Source organism: Scatophagus argus, chromosome 20 (assembly GCF_020382885.2).
Source record: "Scatophagus argus isolate fScaArg1 chromosome 20, fScaArg1.pri, whole genome shotgun sequence".
Taxonomy (NCBI): domain Eukaryota; kingdom Metazoa; phylum Chordata; class Actinopteri; family Scatophagidae; genus Scatophagus; species Scatophagus argus.
Window position 1 is genome coordinate 1755724 of NC_058512.1, and position 18238 is coordinate 1773961.

Below are 18238 nucleotides of genomic sequence, written 5' to 3' on the forward strand. Positions count from 1 at the left end.
ACGCAGAATTAAAGTGAAGTACCTCAACTACTGTACAGTTCTGAGGTACTTGTAATTTATTTGAGTGTTTTCATTTCATGATGTTTTATTCTTTTACTCCACAAAGAGATGTTGTACTTTTTACTTGGTTACACTCATTTTGACAGCTGAAGCAGTTTTTAGCCACTTGAGTATTAACTCTCTTATATTCTGCTACATCTCAGAGAGAAATTTAGTACTTTTATTTTTATTTTACAACTTTACTTAATTAGCACTTCGTATATTAAGAGTCTACATCCGACACAGTCAGTCAAGTTAAACTGCATCGTTACAGTTAACCGTATTGGAAGTATTGAAAGATGGGATTTGCTTTGCCTCGACCAGTGATGATTAAAACGCTGCGTATGTTAATGCATCAGTAGTGATGAAATGAGACTTTTTCTATTGAATGCTTCAAACTTTAAGTGTACTTTGAGTGTATTTTAATTTTTGATTAAATTCAGAATGCAGGACTTGTGGCCTACTTTTGACACAGTGATACCAGACTTGCCAGACTGCACACTTACTGGGTGCACAGACTGTCATCAGGAGAAGCTGCACTACAACTACGGAAGCCGACGTGAGCACATCACTGCATATTCCACAGAAAGAGCAAGCGTCACTCCAGAAAACAAACACATCTGATTTCACTTGATTTGTTCGCCATCCCTGTGCTCACACCCAAAAGCCTCCGCCTGCTGCTCAGCGCGTCCCCGGAGAGACTGAGCCCGGCACAGTGCAGGATGACCGCAGCTGGAGATCTGGTCCGGTCTGTGTCTGCAGCTGTCCTTAATGCTGTGGTGCCTGTTGCGTATCCGCACCTGGTTCGGGATCAGGACTGCTGGACACCGGATGTGTTTGGTGTATGTGAGGAGCTGGGAGATTCACTCGCTCAGAGTTTGACTGAGCTTTTCCAGGCTCAGGTGGACGCGCGCGTCCTCTCAGACCACCTGAGAGGTGACACCGAAGATTAACTTTGTCCTCTCAGTGGTCATCTAAACACCTGCCGATTTATCAAATCAGTGCACTTGCAGATGGAAAGAGGCTGTCTGACAGCGCCACATGCTGGCCCCTAGGGGAAGTGCAAGCCTTTCAGCCGCTTCACCTGAATTTTCCCACATGATGACCGAAGACTAAGACTACTCAGACTTAAGTAAAGATCTTCTTAAAGGTCTTAGACTAAGAAAGAGAAGGGAGGAAATTCAGGCAGAAGGGAGGAAGAGCCTGGTGTGGCACTTCCTCCAATTTCAACGTCCTGAAAGCGTGTTGGAGTCACTTCAAAGACAGACTTTTCTTAAGAGAGAAAACCGTAAATGCAATAACAAAAATGACTACTGGTTTTATGGGACTTCTTCAAATTCGACCAGTAAGAGAAAATAGACAGCAAAGTTTTTACCAATTCTTCGATAATCTGTAAAACCTGTAAACACTGCCGTTCAAATCAACACGGACGTACAGACGTACAGAGCTCTGCCTCAGTTCAGTGTACGGGGGCCATCGCACATAACGAGTATTTCTGATACGTGAAGCGAGGAGCTGAATGTTTCTTACACCGAAACAATTACCTGTGGGATTTAATTTCATTTAACTTAATTCAGAAATACGTGGGGGGAAATGCTCGGAACGATTCTCGTGACGGAGCTTCAGTTCCCACCCGGCTTGTAAACATCAGCGCACCGGGTGAAAAGGAGCAGCGTGGGGAGTCGGCTGAGCAGCGGCTAACGACTTTAGCGTAAAACTCTGCGCTGTGGTCCACTTTCAGCATGGATAACACGACAGACGCGACGTGGGACAGCTTACCTGTTAAACTCAACGACAGAATTTTACAAACTCTCGACGAAGTGAAGTTCACGCACATGACACCTGTGCAGGTAAGATTTTTTTTTTACTTCAAATGTGTCTGTCACTACGCTTTAAGTTAACACAGCAGCTCACTCCTCACCTCTTCCTTCCAGTGTGCTTGTATCCCGCTGTTCATGAGCAACAAAGATGTGGCAGCTGAGGCGGTAAGTGCGACGGAACTGAATACATTTACGTTTAAGTACTGCACTTCAACACGATTTTGAGGTACTTGTACAGTATTTCCATTTTATGCTAGTTTGTACTTCTGCGTAGGTACACTGCAGATTCAGATCATTAATACGAAACAAATACAAGCTAATATCAAAGAAGTATCTGAGTGATTCGACTAGTTAACCTTAACTACCAGTTGCAGCTGTTTACTGTCTGAACGGGTGGTATTAAAGGTTTATAAGCTCTAACTGCAGGGCTCATAAACCATTTACTGATGTCTCACAGACCAGTTACACAACACATTTTATAAGATACCTTTTGAGTTGCCAGGTTGTGGAAAATCCTCCTCCAGCATGACACAGTGCAGTCTCTTCTCTTCATTCACCACCTCTGCAATGGGCTGCGGCTAACAGCATTCATTATAATTCCAGCTAACATTAGAACTACTTTAGGTGTAGGTTCTGTGATCACTTCTGGAATAAGATCTGGGCCAAATTCATTTACTTCCTGTAGTATTTCCTGTGAGTCTGACCACATGTCACGTCTTTGCAGGTGACGGGGAGCGGAAAGACGCTGGCGTTTGTCATTCCTATCATAGAGCTGCTCCTGAAGAGAGAAGAAAAGCTGAAGAAGATGCAGGTGATGATGAGACTCAACTGACACGTGTTTATTTATTTACTGTTGTGTTGTTTTTCTGTGTTGAGCTTTCGGTGGTGTTTCCTCCAGGTCGGCGCTCTGGTCATCACTCCCACGAGAGAACTGGCCCTACAGATCAGCGAAGTGATGGAGCAGTTCATTCAGAAATTCCCACAGTTTACGTACGTATAAAAAGCTGTCGGCTCGGTCGTCATCACGTGACAGCAGCCCATAGTTCCCGAAAAGGCGCCCTCCTCCTGTTTCTCATTTAATCATGTTGGTTTGTCTGTGGTAATTAAAATGTTTCACGGTCGTTTGTTTTGCAGGCAGATTTTACTGATTGGCGGCAGTAATCCGATAGAGGATGTGGAGAAGTTCAAGGATCAGGGGTATGTGATGTCACAAATGACGCAGGACTTTATCGGTAACACGCTTCCACATTTTGGGACGTATTTCTTACTTTTGTACAGAGCCGAGCTAACAGTTGCAGTTTCATACTAACAGACAGATGTGATGCACAGTAAGAAAGTGAATATTTCCCAAGATGTTAAACTAACAGAAACTAAAGTAAAGAAATGAATTCATGGTCTTCCAAAGGTCCCTCGTCCCTGGGGAAACCGCCGGGCTACCAGGACAGCCGAGTCAGAGGACAGAAAATCAGTCACAGACAGTAATGAGTGTTTCTGTCCACTTACGTTTGTGCGTTTCAGGGCAAACATTGTGATTGCGACTCCGGGCCGTCTGGAGGACATGTTCAGGAGGAAGTCAGACGGTCTGGACTTGGCCTGCGCGGTAAAGAGTCTCGACGTGCTGGTCCTCGATGAGGCCGATCGGCTCCTCGACATGGGGTTTGAGGCCAGGTGAGAGCTGAGCTCAGTGTGCAGAGTCCTGTGACATTATCCTTGAAGTATTTCAGGTCACTCAGGATCTGTGTGTCTGTCTGTGTGTCCAGTCTGAACACCATCCTGGGCTACCTGCCTAAACAGAGGCGCACAGGCTTGTTTTCAGCCACTCAGACGCAGGAGCTGGAGAAGCTGGTGAGGGCCGGCCTCAGGAACCCGGTCCGCATCACGGTCAAAGAGAAGGGCGTGGCTGCCACCGCCGTCCAGAAGACGCCTTCCAGACTCTCCAACTACTACACTGTGAGTTTGACGCCTGCCGCTCATCAGTCAGCCCAGACTTAAAACGTGGTCCTGACGCCATGTTCTGATGTTGTCCTTTCAGATCTGCAGAGCAGAGGACAAGTTCAACAGCCTGGTGACGTTTCTGAGGCAGCACAAGCACGAGAAGCAGCTGGTCTTCTTCAGGTGCGTGGACAAGCATCCGGCACGCAGAATACCTCTCTGTCGGGACATCAGTCAGCTGTGACTTCCCTCAGACTGACAGACAATCTGGCAGAAATTCAGTCAGATTGTCTTAATCTGTCCAGTGTCTGTCAGTCGCTTTGAAGTCTAAAAGGTCCTCATCAGGTTCGTAGTCGCCGACTGACGTGACTTAACTGCTGTCTCTTCATCAGTACGTGTGCCTGTGTGGAGTACTACGGCCGAGCTCTGGAGACTCTGATCAAGAAGGTCACCGTCTGCTGCATCCACGGCAAGATGAAGAACAAACGCAACAAGATCTTCGCCGACTTTCGGACCCTGAAAAGGTGAGACGTGTGTGTGTGTGTGTGTGTGTGTGCGGCTGCTGTAAATCCACTCTGTGGCTAACACATCATTTTTCCTCTGTGTTACAGTGGGATCTTGGTGTGTACAGACGTCATGGCCAGAGGCATTGATATCCCTGATGTTCACTGGGTGCTGCAGTATGACCCTCCCAGCAGTGCCAGGTGAGTGCGTGAAACCTCCATCACGGGGTTTATTATAAAAATCATCTGTTTCATTTTTAAAATTTGCTAAATAATTTCCTCAAACAGCTGCTCAAAGTGGAGGAAAGAGCGCATTTGTCAGGGACTATTTTCAGTGGCGGATTAATCCACATTTGGTGGGTTACATTGTGTGGGCTTTAGGAGCACAATAAGGTTCAACCTTCTAATTATAAAATGTCTTTTTGCTCAGCTGTCTTTCTTTTGTCTTTGTCTCAGTGCCTTTGTCCATCGCTGTGGACGCACGGCGCGCATCGGCAACGAGGGCAACGCCCTCGTCTTCCTCCTGCCGATGGAGGAGTCTTATGTCAATTTTCTGTCCATCAACCAGAAGGTGAGTTTGTTTCTAAAACCTCACACTCAGTGGCTTTCACAGCAGGATAAGAAATTCAGGTGAAACTTTCGGCGCTCATTAACGACTCGTGTTGGATCATTTCTTCAGTGTCCGCTGCAGAAGATGCCCCCCGTCAGCGATGTTGTGGACGTGCTGCCCAAAGTGAAGGCCATGTCTCTGGCGGACCGCGCCATGTTTGACAGAAGCATGCGAGCCTTCGTGTCGTACGTCCAGGCCTACGCCAAACACGAGTGTAGCCTGATCTTCAGAGTCAAAGGTGAAAACAGCCGCTTCACCCCTCAAGCTTCAACACTGCAGCGTTCGCAAAGCCCAAACGTAACATGTTGTGCCTCATTTCTGCCTTTAGATCTGGACTTTGCTGCTTTAGCCCGCGGCTTTGCCCTCCTTCGCTTGCCGAAGATGCCGGAGCTGAAGGGAAAAAAGTTTCCCGATTTCACTGAGACGACAGTGGACACGGACACCATCCGCTACAAGGACAAGAACAGGGAGAAGCAGAGACAGAAGATGCTAGCAGAGCTGAAGGAGAAGGACAAGACTCCGCTTCCCAAGAAGAACTTTATCAAGAATAAGGCCTGGTCGAAACAGAAGACCAAGAAGGAACGCAGGAAAAAGAGGGCGGCCAAGAGGAAGCATGACGAGGTATTTCCTTTAGATGCAGTGATAACACCAAGTGCGTCTGTGGGCTGGTTTTAATTCACGGCTCTCATTTTGTGTGTCTGCAGGGCTCCGACGTGGACGACGAGGACATGGAAGAGCTTTTAAATGACACTCGCCTCCTCAAGAAACTGAAGAAAGGGCAAATCAGCGAGGAGGACTTTGAGAAACAGATCACCAGAGAACCAAAGGCAAAACACAAAACAGACGGACTGTCGCAGGACAGCTCAGGGGACGAGGACGCATGATCCTGTACTCAACTCAAAAAAATTCAATTAAACACCTCTGACACACGTGCACCTTTTGAGAATGGATTTTATTGAGAATCGTGAGGCACACTTATAAATAAAGCTTGATGAGTTCGTCGCTGACGGCCGACGGCGTGAGGACTCCCAGGTCGGTGAAGAGGAGGGTGATGAGGGAGGGAGGCGTGTAATCAATGATCGGATGCTCCTCTGACAGGTTCTGTACGGTCTTCAGGGTGTCGGCTTTGTACTGCGGAGGCGGGGAGAAGACGTGTGAAGAAACAGGCCGACAAACAGATCTCAATGTCAAATTCTCTGACGACGTCGTACCTTAAATTTATCTGGCACGTCCTGCTGGTTGAGCGGATACAGACGGACGAATTTGAAACTCTCTGCCACGACGTAGAACGGCTTGTTGTGAGCTTTCGAGCACACGGCCATCTGATAAGTGCCGATCTGCAAGAGCGAAGACGCGAACGGTGGCGTCTGAGATCAGTGGGCTATGCAGCAATCTTTTCAGAGGATTTCACAGATTTATGATTGTACTCGGGTCCGTTACTTAAGTTTAAGTACTAGAACCACAATGGAAAAAGATCAGGCTCAGGTCATCGTTCAGACTATAAAACGTCAAATGACTGTGAAAAATTCTCCTCCAACAGTCCGGAACCCAAAGACGCTTCATTTATGTTCATAAACGACAAAGAAAAGCATCAAATCCTGACATTTCAGAGGCTGCAGATGTTTGACCTTTTTGACTGAGAACGATGACTGAAACGTTTAATCTAAGCATCAAAGTAGTTGGGAACTAATTTTCTTTAGGTCAGCTTATCGATTATTGGTCGCAGCTCCACCGGGGACACCCCGTGTGAATCCAGAGAGACCCGACCCGAACCCGACTATACGCCGGAACGCACCTTGTTGATGATCCCTCCACTCTCGACGACTCCCTCTGCACCCACGATCACCAGGTCGACCTTCTCCAACACGTATCTGTGAAGGAGGACGGAAACAAACGTCCTGAACAGACGAGTCCACGTCGACAAAATGAAATAATAACAATAACAAACATATTTACCCCACAGCCGCATCCAGCACCACGATCACCGGAACATTGAGTTTTCTCAGGGCTTCTGCCATCTGTCGCCTGAATACAGAAAAGGTTTTTAAAAAAGAGATGAGTGTGTGGCGTCACGTCAGGATGAAACGAGGACGCGATCTGCTGACGGCGCGGCCTCACCCGGCTGAGTCGGGCTGCGATTCGGTCACGTAGACGGAGAAGCGTTTCTTCTCCGCCGCAGCCTTTTCCAGCACCCTGAGGACGACTCTGGAGTACGAGTGAGTCAGGATTTTCTGTGAGAGGAACATAATGAACACAAGGGAAGGTCGCTGAGCTGAATAAACTCTGAATGTATGAAGGCTGCGTTGTTTGTTTGTCACAACACGCAGCTGTTCATCTTTCTGGAGGACAACAATAACCTTCAGTGTTTTAGCAACATTTAACACAGTAAGTAAGGGACAGTTTGTCCCTTACGATAACGTGTCTCTGGTTTGGCCTCGTCGTCAGCACGTTAACACACTGTAGTGATTAATACGACAAATGCCCTCCCCCCCTCCATTAGCTGGTTGATGTGCCCTTGAGCAAGGCACTTAACCCCCAATTTGCTCCCCGGGCGCCTGACATGGCAGCCCACTGCTCCTGTGTGTTTCATGTGTGTTCAACTAAAGCAGAAGACAAATTCAGTGTGTGTATGTAACAACATGTATACTGCCAATAAAGTGATTCTTCTTCTTCTGTCATCTCAGTGACTTCCTGAGTGAATAAAGCTTAACTAACAGTGAATGAGCTGTAAGACGGATACTCACGGCGCCGTCTTTGATGAACGTGTGACAGAGCTTAGCAACTTTGGCCCTGGACATTGAGATCTTCTCCAGAAAAAGTTCTCCCCTCTCCTCCATCACCTTCTTACAGCGAGAGAGATCCTGACAGGCACAGCACCAACAGGTAGACAGATTAATACTCTCATTGGCTCACCGAGATCACCCAGGAACCAGGATCTCCTAATACTGTGTAAACCCAACACAACACAACAACACAAAATCTCATTAATCTGCTCAGTGACATTTTATGCAAACGTTACGTCTTTACATTAAGGCCAAAATGTCTGAAAGTCTTTTCTGCCAACTGTGATGCCAAACACTAAACCTTGTAGCTTTTATGCCTGAAACAAACCTTCGTTTGGCTAAACTTCTCACTCACTTGATTTGACTCAGACTGCTGCAGCTGCTTATTATTCCTTCTCTCACACTGGAATCAGTGGAGGTGCACAACGCTGGATTGTTGCAGATATATTTTCATATAAATTATTTTTTATTATTTTTCCAACTCATGTCGGCCCAGTGCTGTTGCAGATTAAACGCCAGATGTTTTTTCCTGTCCTCTCCTGAGGGCAGGTGAGCTTTACTTTGACATGGACAGGTGTGAACAGTCCCAGTCAGCGGGACAGCACGAGTGTTAAATAAAACAAAAATGCTGTGGTTAATGTGGACTGGAATCAGTCAGTCGGGGTCCCAGGCGGGCCACTAACCGGGTGCTCCAGTGATGTGAGGCTAATGAAGCGCAGGAAGAGCTCCCCTCCCGAGGACACGGCCACAGAGGAGTCCACTCCCGTCAGGCAGTCTGTGGCCCACGTCAGGCTCTCCCTCAGGCCCAGGATGGTTTCTCCTGAACGGGCAGGGACAGCTTGTCACAACAGGTTGTCGTACACCCGAAACATGGGAGCTTCACTCGTAACAGGTGTAGCGAAAACTGTGCGGGTTGTGAACACACCTTTGTCCCTCTTGAGGAACTCCAGCAGAGTGCGGATGGCAGCCACAGCAGAGGCCATGTCCGGGTCTTTCCTCATCTGAGCCCTGAAGTACTCCACCAGCTCTGAGCCCGGAGAAACGCGGTTAAAAACGGCGCTACAAAAACACAAAACGTGAGCGCTAAACGTCTCACAACTTACCTTCTTCATTCATGCTGAAGCCCACAACGGAGTCCGGAAAGCTGCGGTCTTTAGAGTCAAACTGGGGTTGATGTTTACTTAATTCAGTCAGTCCTCAGTTCTTGACACATGCCAGAGCAGCTGACTCGGTCACTGCAGCCTCCGCTCAAATCTAATTACGCATAAAATTCAAAATAAATGTTTTAAATGAACAGTTTCAGTCTCTCCTCTCACAAGGCCTCCTCAAAAACAAGTCCGAATACGTCTGGGGAGTTTTGTGAACGCTAAATGCCGAGTTACACTGCATTAGCTCACGTCGCCAACAACTGCGTGTGGATGTGTCGCGAACAGGTGACGTAGCACGTTTTTCCCCGGACGACGTGCCCTCTTAACGTGCTGTCGGAAAAATAATAAACACATTTTAGCCTTGACGGATTTTGCTGAAAATATTTGGTCTAAAAACGGTGCATTTTTGTAATTTTAACCTCTAACTTACATCGCTAAACACTGTTTCATTTATTTTTTTACGCTCAGTTACACTTTATTCCCCCATTAAGATTTTGTAGGCTGTATGTAAACATTTATTAATAACCCATTATAATGTAGTTGTAAGTAATTGTAACCTGAATATTTCTGTGTTCATCAACAACAATTATTCCTTCTGATAATTGACAACAACATGGTAAAATATAGAAGTAAAATATAAACTATGTCTTCATAGGAAAAGTTATAATTACTGGCAAATACTTTATATCAATCCAAAATGTACTTGATTCGGTACATTTCAACGTTATCTCTTTTCAGAAGTTTTGATTTCCGCCAGCAGAGGGCAACGTGGTCATTTTCAATCTCTATTAACTTTAGTTAAGTTTCAATCATGTGCTCATTTAGATGTTTTATTTTTCCTAAATGAAGGTTGGTGGTCTACAACCGCTAATATCATGAAACACAGTAAGATCCTTAATTAATAAAGTTAATGAGTTGTGGGCATCTCCACAGGAGATTTCTAGGTCTCAACATTTAAATCATTTTGTAGGTCAGAGGAGGTAAAACTTTGCAGTACTTGACAAGTAAAAGCAAAAGTTGAATAAAATGTCGACTATCAAAAAATGAAGTGAAATAAAATACAGAGAAGATGACTGTGCTGTCCTTCATGATGTCCTCTTTGTCCTTAAGTCCCTGAATAAAGAGACGCACATTATTTTCAAAGTACCACCAATGTAGATCAGTTTAATGACAAAATCTGCATCTTAATCCAGTTGTTACTGTGTGGAAATGAACAACAGAAGTCAGTTAGTCAGTTTATCAGTTGTAAAACAGATTAAGCCACTATGTTAATAATCATTGGCTGTAGTTTGACATAAAATAGTTTAAATAAAATATATCACATGTGGTCCACCTGTGGCAGCCATTTCCCTGCGTCACTTTTACTTTTCATGCTTAAACACATTTTCCCGATGGTATAAATCTAAGCATTTATACATTTATATGCTGTAACATCCAGCTCATGTCCACAAAGGAATCCATGACATTAATGAATTTATTCCAGCTCTCTGCTTTATCTTAACGTGTGTCGTCCTTGTTCTCAGCTGTAGTTTATTTCCATCTTCCTGTAAGCCGTGTGTTCACACTGAGAGCAACTTCCAACCAGAGCCAACTTCCCTCTGTACTACTTTATACACTGCAGTACTCGTACTTGTTTGTTGTACCGCGTGGTGCTTGTGCTGTTGGTTAAAGTGCAGCCCGTGAACACTGAGGACATCCAGGCTGCTGGCAGCCTCTTTGTTCTCCTACACGCTCAGCGGGGAGACGCAGCTCGCCTCGCAGTGCAGCTGCAGCCAGCCTCGTCTCTGCTACATCAGCCCGCGCATGCGCACCGGCTCTCCTGTGCGCTCTACTGTTTGCATTGTGTCTGAACTGCCGGCGAGCTTTAAAAATATTATCCCCACCGCGGCAATGTCGGGCAGGTCGGTCCGAGCTGAGACCCGGAGCAGGGCGAAAGATGACATCAAGAGGGTTATGGCCGCAATTGAGAAAGTACGAAAATGGTAAGAGGAACAAGAGAAAGAAGCGGGCTTCGTTATCTAACACGAGAAAGGCTCGCTTGTTGGGGGAGGAGAGGGAAGGAGCGAGACGGAGTGAGAGATGAAATTGAAAGAAAAGGACAATTTTTGAACGGGATTCACGGCAGATGTACTTGCAGCTCAGGTGCACCGGGGCGCACTAGCGCGGTGCACCGCCCGGGCCGTCGTCTGGCCGCCCGAGCCCACATACAACATGAAGCCGGCGTCTTTTCTCTCCCTCTCTCTCTCGCTGATTTTAACGGCAAGGGTTGAACCCAGAAGCCATTTCGATGCAGTCACATGAAGCCATTGCTGCCCGCTGTTGAGCTGCTGGCTCAGGCGGCGGTTTTTAGGACCGAAACGTCCAATAACTCTCGACTTGGAAACAATTTGACGACGGCGCTCTTGAGTCGGAGTAGTTTAGTCCGTCTGGAGTTTTAAATTAAGCGCTTTGAGTCGCCCTTTAGGTGCGATAGAGAAGCGGGCTCGGTGGGGGTTGGGAGAGGGAAGTCGGCTACGGGAGTGCATGGCTGAACACGTACCGACTCAACGCTTCGCACCAAAACACGCTTTTAATGCACGTTTAGCGGGTCGGCTTCACACACTTTGAAACCGAGACGACGGCCATGTGCTTTTTGTTCAGGTGTGCCACACTTCAGGTGATTTTGTTTTTTATTTTATTCTTTTTTTTTTTTTTATCAGGTGGTTTGATCAAACGTCCGCGAGCCAAAGTCAGGAGAAGTTGTTGGTCCGACAAAAGCGTTAAAATGACTAATAAGATTTAGTTTACCGACATTAAACACGTTTTTTAGAATGTGGGCTATGAGGAGATTATTTGTTTTCTGGTGTTTTTCCAAGAGGTTCATTTTGTTTTAACGCGTTTCAACGTCCCGCTGGCTAAAAGTGACTTTAGAGACACTGATGGAAAGTAATTAAGTTGTACTTTTAATCAAGTACTTAAGTACTGTTTTATTGTTTGTACTTAACATGAATAATCCCGTTTAATTTGAATTAATGAGGCTTTCAGAGACACTTTCTTTGGATTAATCAAGAAAATAATGTGCAGGTTATTGAATCCTTAATCAGCTTTATTAGACTGATTTTTATGTCACATTCTAACATAATTTTCAAAGAATTCAGTTGATCAGAAAATCCAGTTCGGACCGTTTGGTTCATTTTTTAAATTACATTAATTGTCAATAAGTTAAAAAGTCTGCAGCTTCTTTAATGTGAATATTTTCTGGTTTTCTTCATCGTCTTTGAGGTTTGGACTGTCGATGTTGAATGTGTCAGTTTGGGTTTTGGTGGATCCTAAAAGACATTTTACATCTCAGATCATCTCAGGCTGCAGCTAAAAGTATTTTCAATGTCAGCTAGTATTTCCTCAGTTGGACGAGTTTGTCTTTAAAATGCCAGAGAGCAGTTAAAGACACGAGCTTGACGCGTTTTGTCCTCAGAGTCTTCTGGTCTGTGAGAAGTTTACTGAGTCAGTCGTTAAGTGAAAAGGCTTTAAGATGTCTTCATTTACTGTCCTGCCAATTTAAATGTAACACCTTTGGGTTTTGGACAGGCTGAAGAAATTATTGTCTGACATTCTACAAACTAATCAGCTGATCAATGAGTTGAATCGACTTAAGGTCACGAAAACGTTAAGCGCTTTTAAACTTGTGTCACTTGGAAGGAGTTTTTGTTCTTTTATTTAATTCACAGGGTGACTGTGGTGGTTTGTGAGCTGCGTTCACTTTACGTCTCAGTGTCCACAGTACAGGGAGTGTGTACTGCGTGTGTACTGCGTGTGTACTGCATGTGTTGAGTCTGCTTGGTTTCCTTCACAGGGAGAAGAAGTGGGTGACTGTGGGAGACACGTCCCTTCGCATCTACAAGTGGGTCCCGGTGACGGAGCCCAAATCGGACGACGTGAGTCCCGCCTGCCCCACCTTCGAGTGATGTTCACTGTCATTAGCGCCCGGTGTTTTGAACGCTGTGCTTTTTTCCCTCCTGTCATCGCAGAAGAACAAGAACAAGAAGAAGGGCAAAGACGAGAAGTACGGCTCGGAGCTGACGACCCCGGAGAACAGCTCGTCTCCGGGGATGATGGACATGCACGGTGGGTCTCAGAGGACAAAGCTGGTGACGTTCGGTGTTTTGTTGGCAGCAGATCCCACAGCGTTACTGTTTGTGGCTCAAAACACCTCAGAAATGTGCACATTATCAGTATCAGTATCAGGTGACTGAGTACATTTAATCAAGCACAGTACTTAAGGACAATTTTTAGGTACTTTACTTGAGTGTTTCCATTTTCTGCTACTCCACTGCAGTCCAGAAACGCGTATTAGTAGAACTACTTCAGTTACTTTGCAGATGTAGATTATGATTTTATATTTATAGACTTCATTTTCTTGTCTCCTTCATTTAGAAACAGTTTGGTTTGTTGTATTTAAAAAGTTTCATGACCCAGAAAAAAACCGTTTTGTCACCTGAGGGGTTTTGGCGTTTCACACTGAGGTCACACTAATTCTAATTATGGACTACAAAACCTTATAAACGGCGACAAAACCCGACTGAAGGGACTCTCTTGTCTTTGGCAGATGACAACAGCAACCAGAGCTCCATCGCCGACTCGTCCCCAGTGAAACAGGAAAACAGTTGTAGCACCAGCCCCACCCCAGAGCCCACCGCCGTGTCCCACCGCGAGAACAGCGAGGCCAAGACTGACCAGAGCCCGGACAGCAAGAGGGGTCGGTCCGACGCACACGCACACACACACACACACGCACGTACGCACACGCGTGTCTAACGTTACCACAGAGCTCCTCCTCGCTGACAGCTAGCAGGTGGTAGATCAGATGGATGATTAGCCACTTCCTGTTTTTGTTTCTCCTCCTCTAATTCTGTCTTCGTCTTCTAACGTTGATACAAATAACGTCACGCCGAGAGAAAACCCGAAACGACTTCTTGCCTGTAGTTCCGGACACAGACGGCGTGCAGCTGTGGCCACGCCGCTCCCCACGGGACGGCAGTGAAAACTAAAAATCTTTGCGTCAGAATTTACAAGAACCAGTGATGGAATGTAACCAAGCATACAGTGTATATACACACACGTTTATTCAAATACTGTACATAAGTAACAGTTTTCACATATTTATACTTGACTTTCACTCCACCACAGATGTTGTGCTTTTAACTCGGCTACGAAATCCGCTCGCACCGATAATCCGTGTAGTCTGATGCTTTCGTGTGTTCCTGCGTGTTCCTGTGCAGTTGCGTGACGCGGCCACACCGTGTCATTAAAGTGTCAGAAACCGCCGGCTGTCACGCACGGCGTTGAGTCGTCCTCTGTGACGACGTGTCCTGATGTGCTCACCTTCCGCAGGTAAGAGCACCCCGTCATCAGAGACCTCAGAGCGAGCACAAAGTGCCAAGAGAGACAGCCTGTCCTCAGGGGAGAAGACCTCTTCAGACAGCAAAGCCACTCAGGTACGCACACGTCCGTTTGCTGCTCCGTCCTCTCGAAGATTAACACAACTTTATTCGTACAGCAGCTCACGCGCAACAACTTTGAGGTTGTTGCGCTTCACATTTTCACTTTGTACAACTTTGGTACGTTCAGTATTTTTTGTTCCACCAAACCTCACATGCATTATGGGATTGTGGAGAATGTTTTTTGTGTGGTTAGCCTACATTAAATGATTTATGTGATGTGCACTAATCACAGGACAAAACTCATTTTAACAACAACAACTAAAACTCTGAACGAACGCGGTCACACAGCACACAGCGTCTAATCAGTTTAATTTAACCTTTTTTTTGTTTTTATTAATTTAAACTTTAATCAGTTTTCCTCCGCCTTTTCACTTGTTCAGCTGCAGCCAGACTGCGTCTCCTCCAGGCGCTCGGCGGCGGCTGAATGGGTATTTATAGCTGCACAGATACAGCAGGGCCTTGAATAACAACAAGACCGACTGCAGGGACCTGCTGTCCTTGGAGGCTCGTGTGTCACAAAGCGCCTTGTGTATGAATGTAAAGTTACACCAAAAGTAGTAAACGCTTTGTGCTTCTCTTTTTCTGTGACCTTAAACATTAGTGAAGTGGGAGAGTATAGTAGAAACAAAGAAAGTGTGTCCTCATGTTTCATCCAGCTGGACGTCCTGCCTGTTCGTGTCGCTGCTGTCTTCTGTCTGGCAGTTTGACCAGTTGAGCTTGTTGGTATAAAAGCTGATCCTGCACGCAGAGTATTCTAGTTTTCATGAAAGAAGTGTGTTTTATGGCTCCAAAAGACCCCTCCTCATGTGTTGTTTGTTCCTGCAGGACCAAGAGGAGGAGGCCCCGCCCAGCAAGAAAAGCAAACTGGAGTCCTCGTCTCAGGACTTTGAGGAGAGTTAAATGTTTGGGGCTGATTCATTTCTCTCCTTCACCCTCCTGCTCCTCCTCGTCCTCCTCCCCCCCTCCCTCTGCACCTCCCTCCATTAACTCTAGAAAATTTAGGGCTAATGGACACACCAGCTCTCCTCCTGCTCCTCCTCACTCCCCCACCTCCTCTTCTTTACCCAAACTATACCAAAGGGAGAATGGACGTCTCTCTTCGCTCCCTCCCCGCCTCCCCGCCTCCCCCTCCTCCCCTCCCGACGGCTGTTTCCCCTCCAGTCTGCCCCGACACTCCTCTGCCACAGAGGGAGAATGGATATTACCTCTATTCACTGGTCCCCTCCGTGCTTCCTTCCAGTTCTCCACACTTTTCACTAATGCCAAGAGAAGCTCTGAACCCGGGGCTGCAATCCCCTCTGTGACCAGGGGCGGCGCCGTCAGCCGAGCCCAGCCAGCCGCCGCCAGGCCAGGCCAGACCACAAACACTGACCTGCATCTGTGACCAAGAGAGTTAACACTGGGGATCTGAGATTAGGACGAGGTCGATCCCGCACGCTGCTCTGAGACCGCTTTTAAAACTGCTAACGGTTTAGCTCAGGATACTCAAGAGGCTAACCTGGTCTCAGATCAGCGGCTGCTGGGGGGAACCTCCACCCTAAAACCACGTCACGTCAATCCTCCCGATTCGCCTCCTGTTAGACTAATGTTCTATACTTGTTTAGGAAACGTTTAGGGTTTTTTTCTCAGGAGGGTCAATGCACTGTTATGGTATGTCACAATCGATCACAGATAGATTTGCTGCTGTAGTGGAAGTCTTTTTTCTCTATCCATGAAAAGTTCTCCATTCACGCGTTCTTTAAAGTGAGTTAGTCTTTGGTTGGTAGAAGAAGACGACGATGGTACAAGTCAAGATGAACTCTTGGATAAGTAGTGAAGACAGGCGTCGGTAGCGTAGGTCCTGAAGGTGTGCCTTGAGTTGCGACAATTAAATACACGTTTTAGGTCAAGCGGGGTTTGATTTACAATTTCAGTGCCATTTTTTTTCTCTTTTTTTGCCTTATAATCATCACTAATTAGTTTTATCCAATATTTATATTCAACTACAAGAGTTTTGTTTTTATTTGAAGAAATAGTCCAACATTTTGGAACATATTCACTCTCTTTCCGACAATTTGTTTAGAAGACTGATACCAGTCTCGTGTCTGTCCGGTAATTATTAAGCCGAGATCAGGAGGCGGTTAGCTTAGCTTAGCATAAAGACTGCAAACGGAGGGAAACTGCTAGCCTGGCTCCATCCAAAGGAAACAGAATCGCCTACAAGCACCTCTGGGAGCTCGCTAATTAAAAGCACAGTATGCCGCTAGAGGTCTCTAGAGGAAGATGTACGTTGCGTTGGATCATGGGAGTTGTAGTCCTCATTGTTTAACACCATTGTCGATGAACATCTGCCTGGCGTGACTGATAAAGAAATACTCACATATTTGGTAATGTTTTAAAAGTTTTACTCACGTTAGACAGAATGAGATACGTGTTCTTTAGCTTTAGAGGTGAGTGTAAGCTGTTTTTAACCTTCCCACAGGACCAGACTAACTGCTTCCTCCTGTTTTTAGTCCTCATGCTAAGCTATGCTAAGCTAACCTTCTCCAGGCTGCAGCTTCATATTGCTGTGCAGACATGAGAATAGTACGAGTCCTCTCATCCAAACTCTCAGCAGGACAGCGATTGAAGCGTGTTTCCAAAGGTGTGGCACTGTACCTTTAAAACCTTTTTTGGACTGGAATTTGAACACTACCCAGAAGTACTTAAGTTTTGTCTTCTGGAAAAGTAAACATCTGCAAACCTGGTAAGTCAGAATTCCCAGTCACTGGTCTGTGACCACTTCTGGTGGGCACTTTTTTCCTTTTAAAGTAGAAACAGACCAGTCGCTGGGCCTGGTTTTCCCCTCTGGTCCACCATCTTGACTGGTATTTAATCACTTCTCATGTCTGTTCTGTGTATCACTACTTATCTATGACCTGCAAATGTTTCTGTAGCTCCACACAGAAGGGTCCAGTCTCTTAGCTCGAACATTGGTTCTAATCCTCCTTCAAGGTGCTGTCTGTTGTCTGAATCCAAACTCGTGTGGCATCGAGATCTCGGTTTTGTGCAGATTTGTGCAATTTACTTGAACTTTATAGTGCGGATTCAGACGTGTGACCTCTAACGTCCAACCTCACACATGTCAGATTTAATTTCATTAATCAGTCGTGAATATGGATTGTAATCAATTGAATCACAAATCAGCAACTTCATCACGCAAAAGGAGCTGTAGAAGTGACAGAATTACTTGATCAGACTTCAGCCAATCAGCATTCACATGGATGGAGAGAAAAGAAATGTAAAAAATTGTCTCAGTTTAGAGGATGGATTAGCATATACCTCATTCCCAGTCCAGCAGCGCTGGAACTTAAAATGCTATTGTATTGACATTAACAGTTATAAACAGCATTATGTACACTCAGTTTCAAAATAAAATCTCACTTATGTTGTAGCTTTCACCTGATTGAGCCGATTGCTTATAGTTTGCTCATAACTGTGTGTTTTAAAGAAAAGAGCTGTGAGATATAAAATCATGTATGTTTTTTTTTCTTGGGACCATTTTGTTTCACTTTAGATCTTGTACAGATTTATGGTTTGGTTTGACTTATTTATTCCATCAGTAGTGCTTGGTTTTTATCATGTCCAATGGTTTTGTTTTCTTAATAAAATTCACAAAACTTTTTGGTGTTTGTGTTCAGTCTTTGAAGGGAAGGGAAACGTTGAACATTTTATTGTACATGCTTTTATCTTATATGTATCTTCTTCTTATTGCACCTTTCTTTTATCATACATCTTTATTTTTCCATACGTATCTTTATCATCTTACTGGCTTGTCAATATAGAGATGTGACCCAACAAAAAATGGCAGGACGTCTGCTGTGCTGCATTTATTTGAGTGAATTTTCCGCTGACCTACCCAGAGAGTGCATTTCATTCATGATTTTGGTTGTTTTGTTTGTGAT

General features: G+C 45.5%; 3 protein-coding genes across 5 annotated transcripts; 2 read left to right on the plus strand and 1 right to left on the minus strand.

The window, feature by feature from the left end:
• The first annotated feature begins 1096 nt into the window (after window positions 1–1096).
• ddx55 (DEAD (Asp-Glu-Ala-Asp) box polypeptide 55) lies at window positions 1097–5839 on the plus strand. The gene is made up of 14 exons (XM_046374490.1): window positions 1097–1889; window positions 1974–2024; window positions 2584–2670; window positions 2758–2849; window positions 2994–3056; window positions 3378–3527; window positions 3620–3809; window positions 3892–3974; window positions 4184–4315; window positions 4403–4495; window positions 4751–4865; window positions 4974–5142; window positions 5233–5525; window positions 5609–5839. Exons 1-14 carry the CDS (start codon window positions 1782–1784, stop codon window positions 5786–5788), a joined length of 1806 nt encoding a protein of 601 aa, XP_046230446.1. The 5' UTR covers window positions 1097–1781; the 3' UTR covers window positions 5789–5839.
• Window positions 5838–9126, minus strand: eif2b1 (eukaryotic translation initiation factor 2B, subunit 1 alpha). The gene is made up of 9 exons (XM_046374517.1): window positions 8791–9126; window positions 8613–8714; window positions 8371–8507; window positions 7649–7765; window positions 7023–7135; window positions 6861–6929; window positions 6700–6775; window positions 6116–6241; window positions 5838–6035 (listed from the first exon to the last, which is right to left on the minus strand). Exons 1-9 carry the CDS (start codon window positions 8801–8803, stop codon window positions 5880–5882), a joined length of 909 nt encoding a protein of 302 aa, XP_046230473.1. The 5' UTR covers window positions 8804–9126; the 3' UTR covers window positions 5838–5879.
• Window positions 9127–10470: 1344 nt separating this feature from the next.
• On the plus strand, window positions 10471–17956 carry bcl7a (BAF chromatin remodeling complex subunit BCL7A). 3 transcript variants are annotated; one of them, XM_046374524.1, is made up of 6 exons: window positions 10471–10817; window positions 12668–12749; window positions 12843–12939; window positions 13421–13570; window positions 14206–14361; window positions 14409–15119. In XM_046374524.1, the coding sequence occupies exons 1-6, from the start codon at window positions 10639–10641 to the stop codon at window positions 14516–14518; spliced, it is 774 nt and encodes a 257-aa protein (XP_046230480.1). In that variant the 5' UTR covers window positions 10471–10638; the 3' UTR covers window positions 14519–15119. The 3 variants fall into 3 exon arrangements, with proteins under 3 accessions (XP_046230480.1, XP_046230481.1, XP_046230482.1); XM_046374525.1 differs by lacking the exon at window positions 14409–15119 and adding an exon at window positions 15141–17956 and having other exon boundaries at window positions 10476–10817; window positions 14206–14309; XM_046374526.1 differs by lacking the exon at window positions 10471–10817 and adding an exon at window positions 11306–11475 and having other exon boundaries at window positions 14409–15122.
• Window positions 17957–18238: the final 282 nt, after the last annotated feature.